Here is a 14255-nt window from a genome sequence, read left to right on the forward strand (position 1 = left end):
GGGTGAGGAGCAGCAGTGGGTGGGAGGAAGGTGTTGGGGGGGCGGGGAGCGTGGAGGTCATGCAGATTGCTGAGAAGGACAGGCCTTATTGGGAGTGAACTAAGCCTGTAGGAGAAGCAGCTGAGGGTGGTTGTGGGGGGTCCTGTTCTCTGTGAGCTTTGATGGCCATCCATAGACCTGGGTCAGCGGGAGCTGGAGAGAGGCCTGCACAATAAGCAGTCCCCACTCCTCCCCCTCACAGCTGTCCCCCAGGGAGCTCACACCCACCTCAGAGGCTGCCTGTGGGAGCCAAGAGGAAAGCAGGCTTCCCTCCCACCACTGTCAATGAAACCGCCGGCCACCCCAGTAGGGGCCACTGGACACCCAAGTCTGTGTGGGCCCCAAGGAGGGGGTTTGGTCTAAACTGAAGTGGTGGGCACCACGTAGGACTCTTAGGATGAGTTGAGGTCTTCGGGACCAGGCCCAGCCCAGCGAGGGGTTGGGGAGAAGGTCCAGGCGCCACACCCTGCCCGATGCCCTCGTTTGTGTGCCCAGAGAAGGGCAATGGTTCACCCAAGGTGGCCCAGCACAGGGACTCTGCCCCCTCCTGTTGCTTCCCACCAGACGCCAAGCCACTCCTGATAGAAGTTGTTGGTGACATCAACTTGGCTGGGGCTGGGGGTGGGGCTGTCTGGGGAGCAGGAGGTGGAAGAGGGGGGCTGGCTGGGGTCCAGGGCTCACAGCTGCTGCCTAGATCTTTGGGCCTCCCTGCTTCCGCTCTGCTGAGCTCAGCAGACCTGGAGACTGAGCCTCTCCCACAGGGGCACCTCTAATCTTGGAAGGGGCTGGTGGAGGCGGCTGTGAGACCCCACGCTGCCCTGGCAGACCAGCTGCATGCTCCCCACTCTGAGATCCGCAGGTCCATGATGCCACCTTGAGCCCCACCCCCAAGCCTGTCACGAACCCACCTTCCCCGGGGATGCTCTCTTGGACTTTCCTCAGCAACACCATTTTCTCCTCACTTCCTGCCCTCTCCCCTGTTCCAGGTCTCCCGCCCCTCTCTTCTTCACCACGCCCCTCCTCCATTCCCTTCTTCCTCACCCCTAGCACCTTCTCTAGGAGCTAGGAAGACCAGCCTGGAAGAAGGTCACTGGGCGTACCTGTCCTCTCAGGCAGCTCCAGGCCTCAGAGGGAGAGTTTCCAGGTTCCCTGCCTCTCCCCAACCCCCGCCCCCAGTGAGGCCTTTGTGCTAATTTAGGAGGTTGGTCACTCAGCTCCCCAGGAGCCCAGCCCCTAGCACCCCTCCCTGCTCCAGTGCTGCCTCACCTAAGGCTACATGTGTGGGGCCGCTCCCTCCCCCCTCAGCGCGTGTGGGTGGGTGACAGGCTGGCACCCTGACTCTCCAGCCCCCAACCCCGTCGGAGCTGGAGGACTCCTAGGTCCAGACACAAGTCCATGCCCACAAGGAGAGCATCCAACACACTGTTTATTTCTAGGCCTCCCCAGGCTGGTGGGGCAGGGGGGTGGGTCTTCGCGGAGGGGCAGGCTACAAATGCGCAGGTGTGGGCTTGCAAAGGGGAGGGGCAGGTGTCCGAGCGAGTGGAGAAGAAGGCTGCGCTAGTCCTCCGTCCAGTGTTAGCAGAGGGCGGAGAAGCTGCTGGAACAGGTTCCATCTAGCCTCTGCTAGGCCCGTCTGCTGCAATCACCTCCTGCCCACCCACCCCCAAGTCACAGCCTGGGGGTCCACCACGGAGCCTTTGCCCAGTAGGGTGAATGCTGCCCAACAGACAGGGTGCTTGGTCAATGATGTGGCCAGCAGCAGTTAGTCCCGTTGATGATGAGTCAGTCACAAGATCAAAGTCATCCTAATCATTAGCTCAGCTCGGAGCTGGTCTGGAAATTAGGAGAGGTGGGTATGCTGGGATTAAGGAGAAGGGCCTGTAAAGAGACGGGATTGACCCTGGCTGGCCTGACACAGTGCCAGCTTAGGCCCCCAGCCACTTAAAAGGGGTGCTGCAGGACCAGGGGTGGGTTGGGCAAGGCCGTGGGCTGATCCTGCCCAGCGAGGGTCGAGGGTCGTGGGTCCATGTGGAGGGGGAGGTTAGAAAGAGGCAAGGAAGAGGAGGAGACTCTGGCCCAGCAGGAGCAGACCTGGGGCCTGCTGCCCAGTGCCACCCCCTGCCACCACTGCCGACTCCGGGCTCCCAGCCCGGCTGAGGTAGATTATGACCACGTTGTCCTCAGGCCCTGAAGGCTGCACCTCGTTGTCCACCGTGTAGCAGCCCTTGCCCTCGGCAGCCTGGCCATGGAACCTGCGGCCCAGGGCGTCCTCGCCCCCCTCGCCTGGCGTGGCCAGCGCCACATTCACCGAGCTCTCGGCACTGCCCAGCTCATTGGTGGCCAGGCAGCTGTAGGTGCCTTCTTCCAGCTTGCCGAATTCGGGGATGAGCAGGCTGCCATTGGCAAAGGCCTGGAAGCGGGGCCTGCCGCCGGCGGCCGGGGGCACCCCAGGCAGGGCCCGGCCATCGGTGCCCACATTGGGGCTGTCGATGTCCACGGTGCCCCCGGGTGTCTGGATGTGCCAGTGCAGCTGGGGCTCCGGCTGCCCATCAACAGCACAGTGCAGCGCCAGCACGAAGCCAGGCCGCAGCTCGGCCCCATCCTGGCTGGGCTGGTAGGTCAGCTGCACCGAGGGTGCTGAGCAGGGCAGCGGCGGCAGGCGGCTCAGCGGCGTCCCCTTGAGCACGTGCGGCGAAGTGCAGGCGATATTGTCCTGCTCGGGGATGGACACGGCGGTGGCCAGGGCCCACGTCTTGAGCCACACGATGCTGCAGGTGCAGTCGAAGGGGTTGTCGTTGATCTGCAGGTGGGACAGCGCCGTGAGCGGCGCGAACGTGCCCTCGGCCAGCGAGTGCAGGCGGTTGTGGTTGAGCTGCAGGGAACGCAGGGCGCGCAGGCTACGGAAGGCGCCGCGGGGGATGGAGGTCAGCTCATTACTGTCCATCTTCAGCAGCTGCAGGGCGCTGAGGTTGTGCAGGTCGCTCCAGGCGAAGTCAGAGATGAGGTTGTGACTGAGGTCCAGGCTCTTGAGGTGGCCCAGGGGGGCCAGGGCGCCGGCAGCCACCGTGCGGATCTCATTGTGCGCCAGCCACAGGGACTGCAGCAGGGGCACCTCCTCAAAGGCACCCCCAGGCAAGGCTGGAAGACGGTTGGCCGACAGGCTCAAGGTGGTGACGTTGGCTGGGAAGCCAGGCGGCACGGCCTCCAGGTCGCGGTAGGCGCAGTCGGCGATCTGTAAGCCAAACTTCTCCTCACAGCTGCAGGGCTCTGGGCAGGCCTGACCCAGGCCCAGGAGAACGGCCCAGCACAGCAGACGCAGCTCCTGCATGGTGTCTCCTGCCGAGAAGGGCATGCCACCCAGGTGATGCAGGGGCCCTAGGGCCCGGAGCCCTTCCCCACCAGAAAGCCCTGCCCCCACATAACCCAATGAAGGCCCAAACCTCCTCCCGCCTAGAGTTTTACAAAAGGGGAAACTGAGGCCTGAAGAAGGCCTGGGACTTGCCGGAGGATGCGGGGCAGCAGGCTGGTGAAGGCAGGAGAGACTGGGACGGGGCTCCTCCCACCCCGGCAGAGAGCTCGCCCTGCCTCTCAGCTGACTTTATGGCTCAGAATCTGTTTTCCAGCCGCCCCTACCCCCAGCTCTTCCCAGAACCTCCCTCTTGCCCTCCCACATCCTGGCTCCCACATCCTCCCCCACCCGCTCCCCAGAGCCCCCCCTAGGTACACTCCTCCCAGGCCCAGACAAGGTCCCTTGTACAGTACACACCACCCGCCCACCCCCTCCTGCGCCCCTGACGGGGATACAGTGCGCACAGACCCTTTCTGCAGAATCACACCGTGGCCTGTCCTGTTCAAATGACGCCAAGCAGCTGCCTAAATAAACCCCTCTCAGCTGGCCCAGCCGCTCAGCCCCCACTCAACTGGGATTTCCGGGCAGGGGGAGGTGGGGGCTGCAGTTGGAGAAGCTGGGGCCCCCTGGACAGCTCCAAGCAACAGATCCTTCCAAGGGCTTCAACCTAGCAAGGCAGTGCAGGTGCCCTCCCCCCACCCACCCACCCAGCAGTTCACTCCCTCCCTCTGCTGGGATCTCGGCCCCTCCTCCCCACCCACCAGTTTACCTTCAAACTGGGCTTTTCTGGTGAGGACAGACTCTTCTAGAGGGAGCCAGGAAGCCACGTTAGCTCGGCCGGCCAGGTGCTGCCCAAGGGTGGAAGCACAGTGGTGGCACGCCTGAACCCACTGTGCCAGACCCAGGGTGCCAGAGGCTGTCCCCTCCTTGATGGGAGGTGGCAGGGAGGGAGCCCAGGGCAGCCCACACGTCCCTCCTTCCAGCCAACGGACCACTTCGCTGCAGCAATGAGGACCTGCGTTTCATAAGTAACACCAGAAACTCGAAGGGGAAAGATGCCAAGTTTTTGGGGTTGTGTTTTCTCTCCCCTCGCTCACTCACTTTTAGCAGCTCCAACTTTCTTAAAGACACAGTGCTGTCTGAACAGGGTCCAAGAACAGAGGGGGCCAGATGGAGAATTTTTTTAAGTGGGGTGTGGAAGGATAGGCAAGAAACAGGATCTCCCCACAGGAAAGGGGGAGACTCCGTAGCTCACTTGAAATATAACCAAAAACTGGGGATCCGGTCCCTCAGCCAGGCTGTGGAGCTGAAGAGGGGAGTGTGGATTGTGTGTGTGTATCTTATCTTTATGTGTTTGTGTGGCTATTAATGTGAGACCTGTGCCTGTGTGTGTGTGGGCGGGGGTGTACTGGGGGTGTGTGTGCAATCCTGTGTCTTTGTGTGTATGGGTGAGACCAGGTATATTTCTGCGTGTATGTGAGTTTGTGTGTGTTTGAGCGTGTTGTCTGTATGTGTTTCTCTCTAGGTGTGCTTATTGAGTGTGTGTATGAGATTGTGTGTGTGTGTGTGTGTGTGTGTGTGAAAGAGAGAGACCTGGTGTCTATGTGAAACGTTGTGTGTGTATGTGTGTGTGTTAGAGAGAGGAGAGAGAGACATTGTCTGTCAGGTGTATGAGATCGTGTGTGTGTGTGTGTGTGTGTACCGGTATCTGTGTGTGTGAGTTGTGAGACTTTGTGTGTGTGTGTGTGTGTGTGTGTGTGTGAGAGAGAGAGAGAGACATTGTCTGTCTGTCAGGTGTGTGAGACCTTGTGTGTGTGTGAAAGAGAGATATCTGGTGTCTTTGTGTGTGTCAGGTGTGAGACCTTGCGTGTATGTGTGTGTATGTATGAGAGAGAGAGAGAGAGAGAGAGAGAGAGAGAGAGAGAGAGAGAGAGAGAGAGAGAGAGAGAGAGAGAGAGAAAGACCCGGTGTCTGTGTCAGGTGTGAGACCTTGTGTGTGTGTGTGTGTGTGTGTGAGAGAGAGAGAGAGAGAGAGAACTGGTATCTGTGTGTATGAGGTGTGAGATTGTGTGTGTGTGTGTGTGTGTGTGAGAGAGAGAGAGTTGTGGGTGATCTTAGTGTGAGGCCTGGTGTCTTTGCGTGTGCATGGGCATGTGTGCATTTGGGCATGTGTGTGTGCATTTGGGCATGCAGGATGTGTTTGTTTCTCTGTGTGGCTCTGGGTGTGAAACTGAGCTCCAGCAGAGGACTGGGAAGCATTCATCAGGCTCCAGGGAAGCATTCATCAGGCTCCAGCCCCAGTGAGAAGTCCAAATGGTGGCCTGGCTCTTTAAGACCACATACCCTCCTGGCCTGTGTCTGCTGGCTCCGTGGCTGAAGGGCCCTAATATATGGCTTGGCCTGGAAGATCCTCAGGCCCCAAGGCTGCAGACACAGCCCCTCTCTGCAACCCTGTGCTGGGTGGGGAGGGGACAGGAAGCAGTCAGGCTGTGATGGGGGCATGACTTAAGCCCCAGAGGCAAAAAGTTCTGGAGAGGAACCAGTGAGGCTTCAGTTTTCCTGCCTGGGGTTCTGAGGTACCCAAGGTCACAACAATGGCATGGTTACCCAGGACTGCCCTTTACCAGGCAGAGGCAAGGCTGTGGGCCTCCCTCCCTCCGGAATAGCCTTCCTGTGGTCCATGGCTATGACGCCCTCTGGGCCCCTCCCACTACTCACGTGCACACACACACGGATTACCCTCCTTCCTAAACGGGGTGTGGGAAGAGAAAGGGGCCCAAACAAGGGTAGCCGTGAGAAAAGCCCGCAGAGAAGGAGACTTCAAACATCACTTTGTAGAAGGAGGGTTTGCCCTCACCGAATACCCGTGACCAGTCGTCACTGAGGCAGCTCTGACTCAGGTGTGTCTGGGTCGAACTCCGTCCCAGAAGGTTTTCAAGAGGGTTTAGGAAGACAGATCCATTCTAGAATACCCTGATGCCGACCCAACATGTTCTTTAAGTCTAACTTGGGCCCCTCGCCCCTGACACCATCATGTGGGAGAGTTTCTTGGTACACTTTGGGCCAGCCCAAAGCGCATACCCATCCAGGGTTCTAGGAGCCAGAGGGGAGATTCTGCGCTGCAGGAGTCAGGGAGGGCTTTCTGAAGGAGGAGGTGGCATTGTGCTTCTCCGGAGCCACCAGCCTCCTCCCAGACACGCTCACCCCACACGCTCCTGCAAGCACCCTGGACCAGAAAGCAGGGTCCCTCCTGGTCCTTAGTCCTGCCTCCTGTGGTTGACTGGCTCCCTCTTGTTCATCAAGTTTCCAGTGAACAGCCCCCCACCCCCATTGGAGAAGAAGCGAGACTCCTGACTCGCAAGCAGTTTCTCTCCATGAACGGACTGTCGGGATCTCCTGGTTACCATAAACTGCAATTCTGTATGCACGTGTGTTTAAAGAAAGCCCGTGTGCACGCAGAGACCTGGTTTCCCACTGTTAATCCTGCTCTGTAAATGCCCCTGGACTGGACAGCTCGGTGTGTTCCTGGTCATTCCCAAACCCAACTCGCTGCCATCGAGTCAGTGCGAATTCATAGCGACCCCCGGTGGGTTCCCGAGACTGTCACCCTTGACGGGAGAAGACACCCAGTCTTTCTCCCACAGAGATGCTGGTGGCTTTGAACTGCCGACCATGCAGATCGTAGCCCAACGAGTAACCACTGCTCCACCTGGGCTCCTGTCATTGGATGCCAGAAATGCCCTGGGGCCCACCTACCTCCTCGTTTTGCAGATAGGGGAACTGAGGCCCTGACTGGGAAGCCACACGACCAAGGCCAAATGAGAAATCTCACTGCCATTGAGTCAGCTCTGACTCAAGGGAGGCCTCCAGGGTAGAGCAGGATTTCCCAGCTGTCTGCTCTCATCTTTCTCCTGAAAAGCAGCTGGGCGGTTTGAATCGCCAACCTTGAGGGATAACGGTTTGATGCTTCACCTACGACACCCCCTGGGCTCCTAATGCCCACGGCCACACTGTCCTTTATGACCAGGACATCATGATAGCCTTTCACCCGTGATGAGAGCTGCTCAGAGCTTGGCGGGCGGGCGGGCTGCTTCTGTGCCCATGGACCTCCTGGAGACCCCGGGGCAGCTCTGCTCTGTCCTGGAGAGCTGCCATGAGTCGGCATCGCCTGGCGGCAACAGGTTTAGCTGGTGTTGATTTTCGGTTCACGCAATACGGGGGCCTGTGCTCTGAGGAGGGGGCTTGTTGCCAGCCTTCTTGGGGGATGAGAGCCCTTGCCCCCTCCCCCACCATGGAGCGGCCTTGGTGACAGCCGCACACCAGCTGTCTAGGAGTCCCACTGAGGAACAGCTAAGGCGCATGGAAAGGGATGGGCCCACCCAGGCAGAACACAAACTGTGCTTACCAGTAGTGACAGCTTCCCCCCATCTGTCCACATGGCCCCACCTGCCTGCTCTGACTAGGCCTCACTTCCACCAAGAAGGATAGGAGGACAAGGGCCATGTGGCCCTCAGCTGAGAGCCATGCTGTCCCTGAGGCATGCCACAGTGGGACCCACAGGCCCACTTCCCCAAGAAGTCTGGCAAGAGGGTGTTCCACGCTCAGGGAAGGGGGCTGGCCACTTCCTAGGTGGCCCCTCTACAAGCCTGTAGCTGTTGGAGGTTGAAAGATCCTCCTGAAAGGCCCATCCCACAGGGAAGTGCGCACCCAGGTGAGAAGACAGGCCTGAGGGAGGCCCCACACCCAGCCTGGGAGTGCCCTGTGGGTGTCTGGTTGCCATGGGGCTCCCAGCACCCATGGGAGCTGGATTCGGGCCTGGAGACGGGACCTCCATGAGCATGGGGATGCCTGTACCAGACGGTAGATGGGGATCCAGAGGCCGGAACTAGAGAGCTCTTCCCAGCAGTGGAAGGAAAGGGGAAGGATTTGGAGCCTCTGCAGGCAGGTCTGGCCACTTCTGTGGGTCTTGGGCAGCTCAGAGGATAACCAGCCCTTCTGGTTGCCTGGGGCCAGGGAGTGCCAGGGTTAAAATCCAGACATCGGGCAGACTGGGTGGTGGGTCACCTTGGCAGCTGGAGGCCTCACTTCTCTCTTTTATACAGATTTGCTTTCATCCCCTCCCCTTCCTGCTGCCCCTTCCCCAAGGCCCTCCCTGCCCCTCAGGAGGCCCAGCCTGTTCTCTTTCCTCCCCCTTCCTCCCTCCCCTTCCTTCACGCAGGGCAGCCAATCTTACCCCAGCTGTGGCTCCTCCACCCCAAGGAGGCCTGTAGCCTGCCTGCCCGCCCTCCAGCCCACCTCCAACCAGGGGCCTGCTGGCTGCACCACGTCAGCTTTTCCTGGAAGGCAAGGAAAGAAGCTGGAGAGAGAGAGAGAGAGAGAGAGAGAGAGAGAGAGAGAGAGAGAGAGAGAGAGAGAGAGAGAGAGAGAGAGAGAGAGAGAGAGAGAGAGAGAGAGAGAGAGAGAGAGAGAGAGAGAGAGCCAAATGGGAGAGACAGGAGAAAAAAAGAGAGAGAAACAGAAAAATCCCAGGCAGCCAGGGCTAGACCCAAGGGTAGAGGAAGGAAGCAGAAAGGAAGGAGAAAGAAGGAGGTCTGGCAGTGAGCCTGGTGTGTGTGTGTGTGTGTGTGTGTGTGTGTGTGTGTGAATGCAAGTACGTGTGGGTGAGTGGGTGTGTATGTGTACATGAGTGTGTGCACGTGTGTGAGCATGTATGTTTATATGCTGTGTGAGTGTGCGTGTGAGTGGACACCTGAGGCTCCGATGGGGTTGACTGTGCAGGCCCACCTTCCCTCCAGCCTCAGCCTCATCCAAGGAAGAGGGGACCTGGGCCCAGGTGGACTGGACTTCTGGAACCATCCTCAGGAGTGTGAGGACATCCTCCTCCTCTCAGTGTCCCAGTCCTCCCAGCTTTGGAAACCAGAGCCACCTCCCCTGATCCCGGCTCCTCTCTGACCTCAATTCCCACAGCCCTTGCCTTGCTGCATGGTGCCTGCCCCCTGCTCTTCCACGCCCACCTCACATGGGGACTTTTTCTTGAGCCGCATACTGCCCTTGTACCCACACATTTGCAGGGTTCACTGCCTGAGGTCTTTGAAGCATTTATTCAAAGGCCAGCTCCCCAGAAAGGCCTCCCTAGACCACTGGGCATGTTCTGTTTTTGTCCCTCTCTGTCCCTGTCCCCTCCTCCACCCCACCCCACCCCACCCCCAGTTTGAGTTTTTCTCTTTCCTCACACCTCACCTGCCACATCTATTGGTATGATTTTTGTCTTCCACCAACCTGAATGTGACCTCCACATTGAGGGGAGGGGACCCCACTCCACCTGCTATCATACCCAAAGAACCTGTCCAGGGGCCTGCTACTGAGTGAGCGCACAGTAAGTAGATGAATGAGGAGCGGCCTCCATCCACAGCCCCCACCCCTACCTGGCCCAGCAGGAGCTGGGCTGCCTTCTGTCTACTCCTCCCAGCCTTTCCCTCTGCCCCCAGGGGCATGTTCCACAGGAACTGTTTTTGTCTTTTCTCAGGCCAGGCCTGCAGTCCCCAAGAGGGCAGATTTTGTCCACTGCCGTACCCCAGGCTACACAGCAGACAGCCCGTCCAGCCACTCCCAGTGGTTAAGATCCGAGTTGGAAACTTCTGCAAGAGTCTGGAATGGCAGACCTGTGCCCTCATGTGCAGAATGAGAGTGGGTGTGGATTTGGGTTCTAGGCTGGGGCCAGGGCTCCCAGGCCCAGACCCTGGTCTGTGAGCTGTGACAGGGCAGCAGGAAAGGCTGAGGCCTGACATGGGTACCAGTGAGTGGGCATCAGCAGGGGTAGTTAAACCCGGATGTAAGAGACGGGGGTCTGGAGGGGTGGACTAGCAAATAACACCCCGCCCGCCCCCGCCCCATGAACCTGCGAACTTGAGGCGGTGAGCAGAGCGCAAGAGAGTAACAGGAAAAGAGAATAAGCAGAGATCTGCATCTCTGAGGTCAGAGAAGCCTGTCTGGTAAGACTACAAACAGGATGACCCCAGCTTGGGGCATTCTGGTGGGGGGGGCAGACTACAAACCACTTCCCCACACTCACTCTCATTGCGTCAGTGCTGACTCACAGCGACCCGACAGGGCAGGGTAGAGCTGCCCCTACGGGTTTGTGAGACCATCAGTCTTTACAGGAAGAAAAAGCCTCATTTGTCTCCCGAGGAGCGGCGGGTGGATTTGAACTGCCCACCTCCTGGTCAGCAGCGTATGGAGACAGTAAAAGGACTGGTGGTTGCCAGGGACTGCTGGGGTGGAGGAGGAAGTGAGAGGTGGGGCAGAGGGCGTTGGCGGGGCAGTGGGGCTCTCCTGCAAGGCACTGGAATGGCAGGGAGGTGACATCACGCTTTTCTCCAAGCCCCAGAGACAGCAACACCCAAAGTGGACTTCAGCATAACTCTGCAGAGAAGTGAATGTCTATGGATATTGCTCTGCCAATGTAACAAAAGCCCCACAGCAAGGCGGATGAGAACAACAGGACAAACACTGTGTATCTATCTGTCTGTCTGTTGGGAGGGAGGGAGGGGGGGCAGTCCGTGGGAACTCCCTGTGCTTTCTGTCCAGTCTTCTGCAGCCCCAAGTCTGCTCCCAAACCACCAAGTGTATTAAAGAGAGGGAGGGAAGTAGAGGGAGGGAGAGATGAGACAGGAGATGCAAGAGGGGACAGTGTGGAGACGGTGGGACAAAGGCCGCCCAGGCACCTGGTTCAAGTGACCAGTTCCAGCTTCAACCTGCTCCCTCCAACCACCATCAGGGGGACAGTGGGAGGTCCACGCACCTCCATAATGGACCCTGCAAACCCTGTTCTCTGCGGGAGGACTGAACCGTCAGCTTCCTCTCTGGGAAACCTGACTGTCCCATAAGCCCACTGTCAGCTGTGATCGGCTCCACCGGCGGCGGTGTGTTTGGTTTGGTTCATTTCCTTACCTTACAGGAACCCTAGTGGCGCAGAGGCTAAGCGCTCCGCCGCTAACAGAAAGGTTGGCCGTTCAATCTCAGCAGCCACTCTGTGGCAGGAGGATGTGGTGGTCTGTTCCCAGGAAGCTTTCCACCAGGCAGGGGACTGTACAGCGGGGCAGCCTGTGCTGCCCGGGGGTGGGGGGGGGGATCTCAGAGTCGGAGTAGATTGGACAGCACACAGCACAGCCGCAGCCTGGGTCAATGTCCCTTCTTCCAGAGGGCCTGGGAGGCCAAGGTCAAATGGAGGATTCCTGGATTTCCTTGAAGCCCAGGCTCAAACCAGACGACTGGAGCAGATCTGAATTCTCTTCCCACCCCAGGCCCTGTCTTGCCCACGAGGGACTCGGTAGGCATGGACAGATACCCCAGGCCTCTTGTCACGGCTCTGCCCATCCTCCCGCCCCTCAACTGACGCAGGCCTAGAGGTACACACATTGGTAGTGCTGTCCTCCCCCAGCAGTGGAAACTTCCTCGGAGCGCTAGAACACCGGTTCTCAACCTGTGGGTCGGGACCCCTTTGGGGGTCCAACGGCCCTTTCACAGGGGTTGCCCGATTCCTAACAGTAGCAAAATGACAGTGATGAAGTAACAACAAAAATAATTTTATGGTTGGGGGTCACCACCACATGAGGGACTGTATGAAAGGGTTGCAGCATGAGGAAGATTGAGAACCGCTGCTCGAGAAGTAGGCAAAGGCCAACTGGCCAGGGGGGGTGATTGCAGGGTCCCAGGACCGCCGTCTCTGCCCAGGACCTGATTCTGACTCATCGTGAAGCTGTACGTCTTCACAGGAGGAGGCAGCCTCATCTTTCGCTCACAGAGCAGCAAGTGGATTTGAACCACCGACCTCGTGGTTAGCAGTCCAACACTCAACCTGACAGCACCATCAAGGCTCCTCAGAATTGAGGATGGCAAGATGTCGTTGCGTATAATTTGCACATGTTAACGAGAGTGCCAGGCCTGGTAGAGCATCAGCACAAAGGACAAAGACCCTTAAGGAGATGGGGTGGCGCAGTGGCTATGACCTGGGCGCAAACACAACCATTGTGAGGGTGGCGTGGGGCCAGGTGTGTTTGGTTCCGTTCTTCCTACGACTGTGAGTCCACTCCAACCCAGCAACACCTGGCACCAACAAGAACAACAGTTTTCAAAGCTTGGCCCAGAGTGGTGATCCCGGCACTAGCAGGAGGGGCCCCTTGAGGGGATGGTCACGGTTCCCATAAAATATAGGACCAAGGGCACTGCCGCTGAGTCCATTCTGCCTCATAGCAACTCTAGACTGTGGATGTGTACAGAAGCAGACAGGCTCACCTCTCTGCCTCCGAGCAGCGGGGGTGTGTGAACCAGCAACCTTGCTATAAGCTCTCCAACCCTGACTCAGCAGCCCCCCCCCAGGGGTCCTCAAAATACAGGGTGTCCAGTTACACTGGGGTTTCAGATAAATAACCAATAGGATTTTTAAACGGATGTCCCAAATAGGAAACCCTCCTGGTGTGACGGGTCACACGTTGAACCGCTAATCATAAGGTTGGTGATTCAAGCCCACCAGTCACTTCATGGGACAAAACGATGAGATTGTCTGCTCCCATGGGATTGCCGCCCGTGGAAGCCCACGTGGCAGTTTTATTCGGTCCTGTAGGATTCACGATGGGCGGGGATTGACTCGATGGTGTTGCTTTTGGGGTTTTTAGTTTGTTTGTTTATGTCTCAAATATTGCGTGGGCTATATTTATACAAGGGAGCTTTTAAAGGGTCATGGGGAAAATGGAAAGAAGCCCCCTTATAACTGAAAAACAAACACACCAAACAACTAGTGATTTTATAAACCGTTGTACATCTAGGTCAGAAGAAGACCCTTCAATAGCCCAAGCTTAGGGTGGGGGATCCCTTATCTGAATCTTTGAGTGGTACTGGACTACATACATCTAATGATACACAGACACTGTCATGCCTTGAGATGACAGCTTTTGACACTAGTTAATGACTCTTTGCTACGTAAAAAATAATAACAGTTAGGTTCTGCACACTCATACTGTTCTAATCTGACCCCCTCTCCACTCTCCTGCATCTCGCAAAATTAAGATATTCTTCTTCATCCATTAGTTACGTTGTGCTTTAAATAGTGTACCTGGACTCTAGTCCTGTCAAGTGCACACGCCATCTAATGGCTTCTCCCGGTGTAAGGCGAGAAGGCGAACCCACCCACCACTCCCTCTCTGCCCTCCACTTCCCACTCTGCCTCTCGGTCTCAGTCTGTCCTTGTCCTGCTGCCACATTGCAAGCAGTGTCATGTGCAGTTATCTTCAAAGAGGTAGTGTTTACAGAGCCATGGACCATGTTCACACACTTAGGGACCAAAGCCACGATTCAGACAATTGCGTCTTTGTCCAGGGATTGATTCTCAAAGTTAAAAACAAAAAATCTATATTTATATTCTCATGACTGTGTGAGTATTGTTCACCATGGAGCCAAGGAATACCCAAGCCTTGCATTTCCTTCCCTTGTCATCCGATACCTCGATGCCCAGGTGCCTGGAAGGAGTTCTAGGCATCAAGGTCAAATCATTCCATTTTTTTTCCTAATGCTGGAACAATTGAGTCGCTTTCATAACTGGACCATAGCTTTTATGTATGACTTTGGATTTCTCTGGGTGCAGTGGTTACAAAACCTCCTGTCAACTTGAGCAAAGGGGTGGAATCTTAGCCTGTCAATCAAGTCATAGCCAATCATTCCTTTGTGTGGGCATGGCCTTCTCCTGAGGATTCTGGGAACTCCTGTCTTCCTCCCTGGAGGTGGGACACATACTCTCTCTCTCTCTGCTTCGTCTTCCTGCTGACAAGACACATGGAGCCATGCTGATCCCAGCAAGAGCCCTAGAGCTGGA

General features: G+C 57.3%; 1 protein-coding gene across 3 annotated transcripts; it reads right to left on the reverse strand.

The window, feature by feature from the left end:
- Window positions 1-1447: 1447 nt before the first annotated feature.
- Window positions 1448-4453, reverse strand: ISLR (immunoglobulin superfamily containing leucine rich repeat). 3 transcript variants are annotated; one of them, XM_075535617.1, is made up of 2 exons: window positions 4158-4453; window positions 1448-3375 (listed from the first exon to the last, which is right to left on the reverse strand). In XM_075535617.1, exon 2 carries the CDS (start codon window positions 3365-3367, stop codon window positions 2081-2083), a length of 1287 nt encoding a protein of 428 aa, XP_075391732.1. In that variant the 5' UTR covers window positions 3368-3375; window positions 4158-4453; the 3' UTR covers window positions 1448-2080. The 3 variants fall into 3 exon arrangements, with proteins under 3 accessions (XP_075391732.1, XP_075391734.1, XP_075391733.1); XM_075535619.1 differs by lacking the exon at window positions 4158-4453 and adding an exon at window positions 3857-4045; XM_075535618.1 differs by lacking the exon at window positions 4158-4453 and adding an exon at window positions 3542-3655.
- Between the last annotated feature and the right edge of the window lie 9802 nt (window positions 4454-14255).

The sequence above is a fragment of the Tenrec ecaudatus genome, chromosome 17 (genome assembly GCF_050624435.1).
Source record: "Tenrec ecaudatus isolate mTenEca1 chromosome 17, mTenEca1.hap1, whole genome shotgun sequence".
Taxonomy (NCBI): Eukaryota; Metazoa; Chordata; class Mammalia; order Afrosoricida; family Tenrecidae; genus Tenrec; species Tenrec ecaudatus.

What these genes read in the sequence shown, in the direction of transcription:
- ISLR (XM_075535617.1), bottom strand. Translation starts at nt 3,367, where the DNA reads ATGCAGGAGCTGCGTCTGCTGTGCTGGGCCGTTCTCCTGGGCCTGGGT.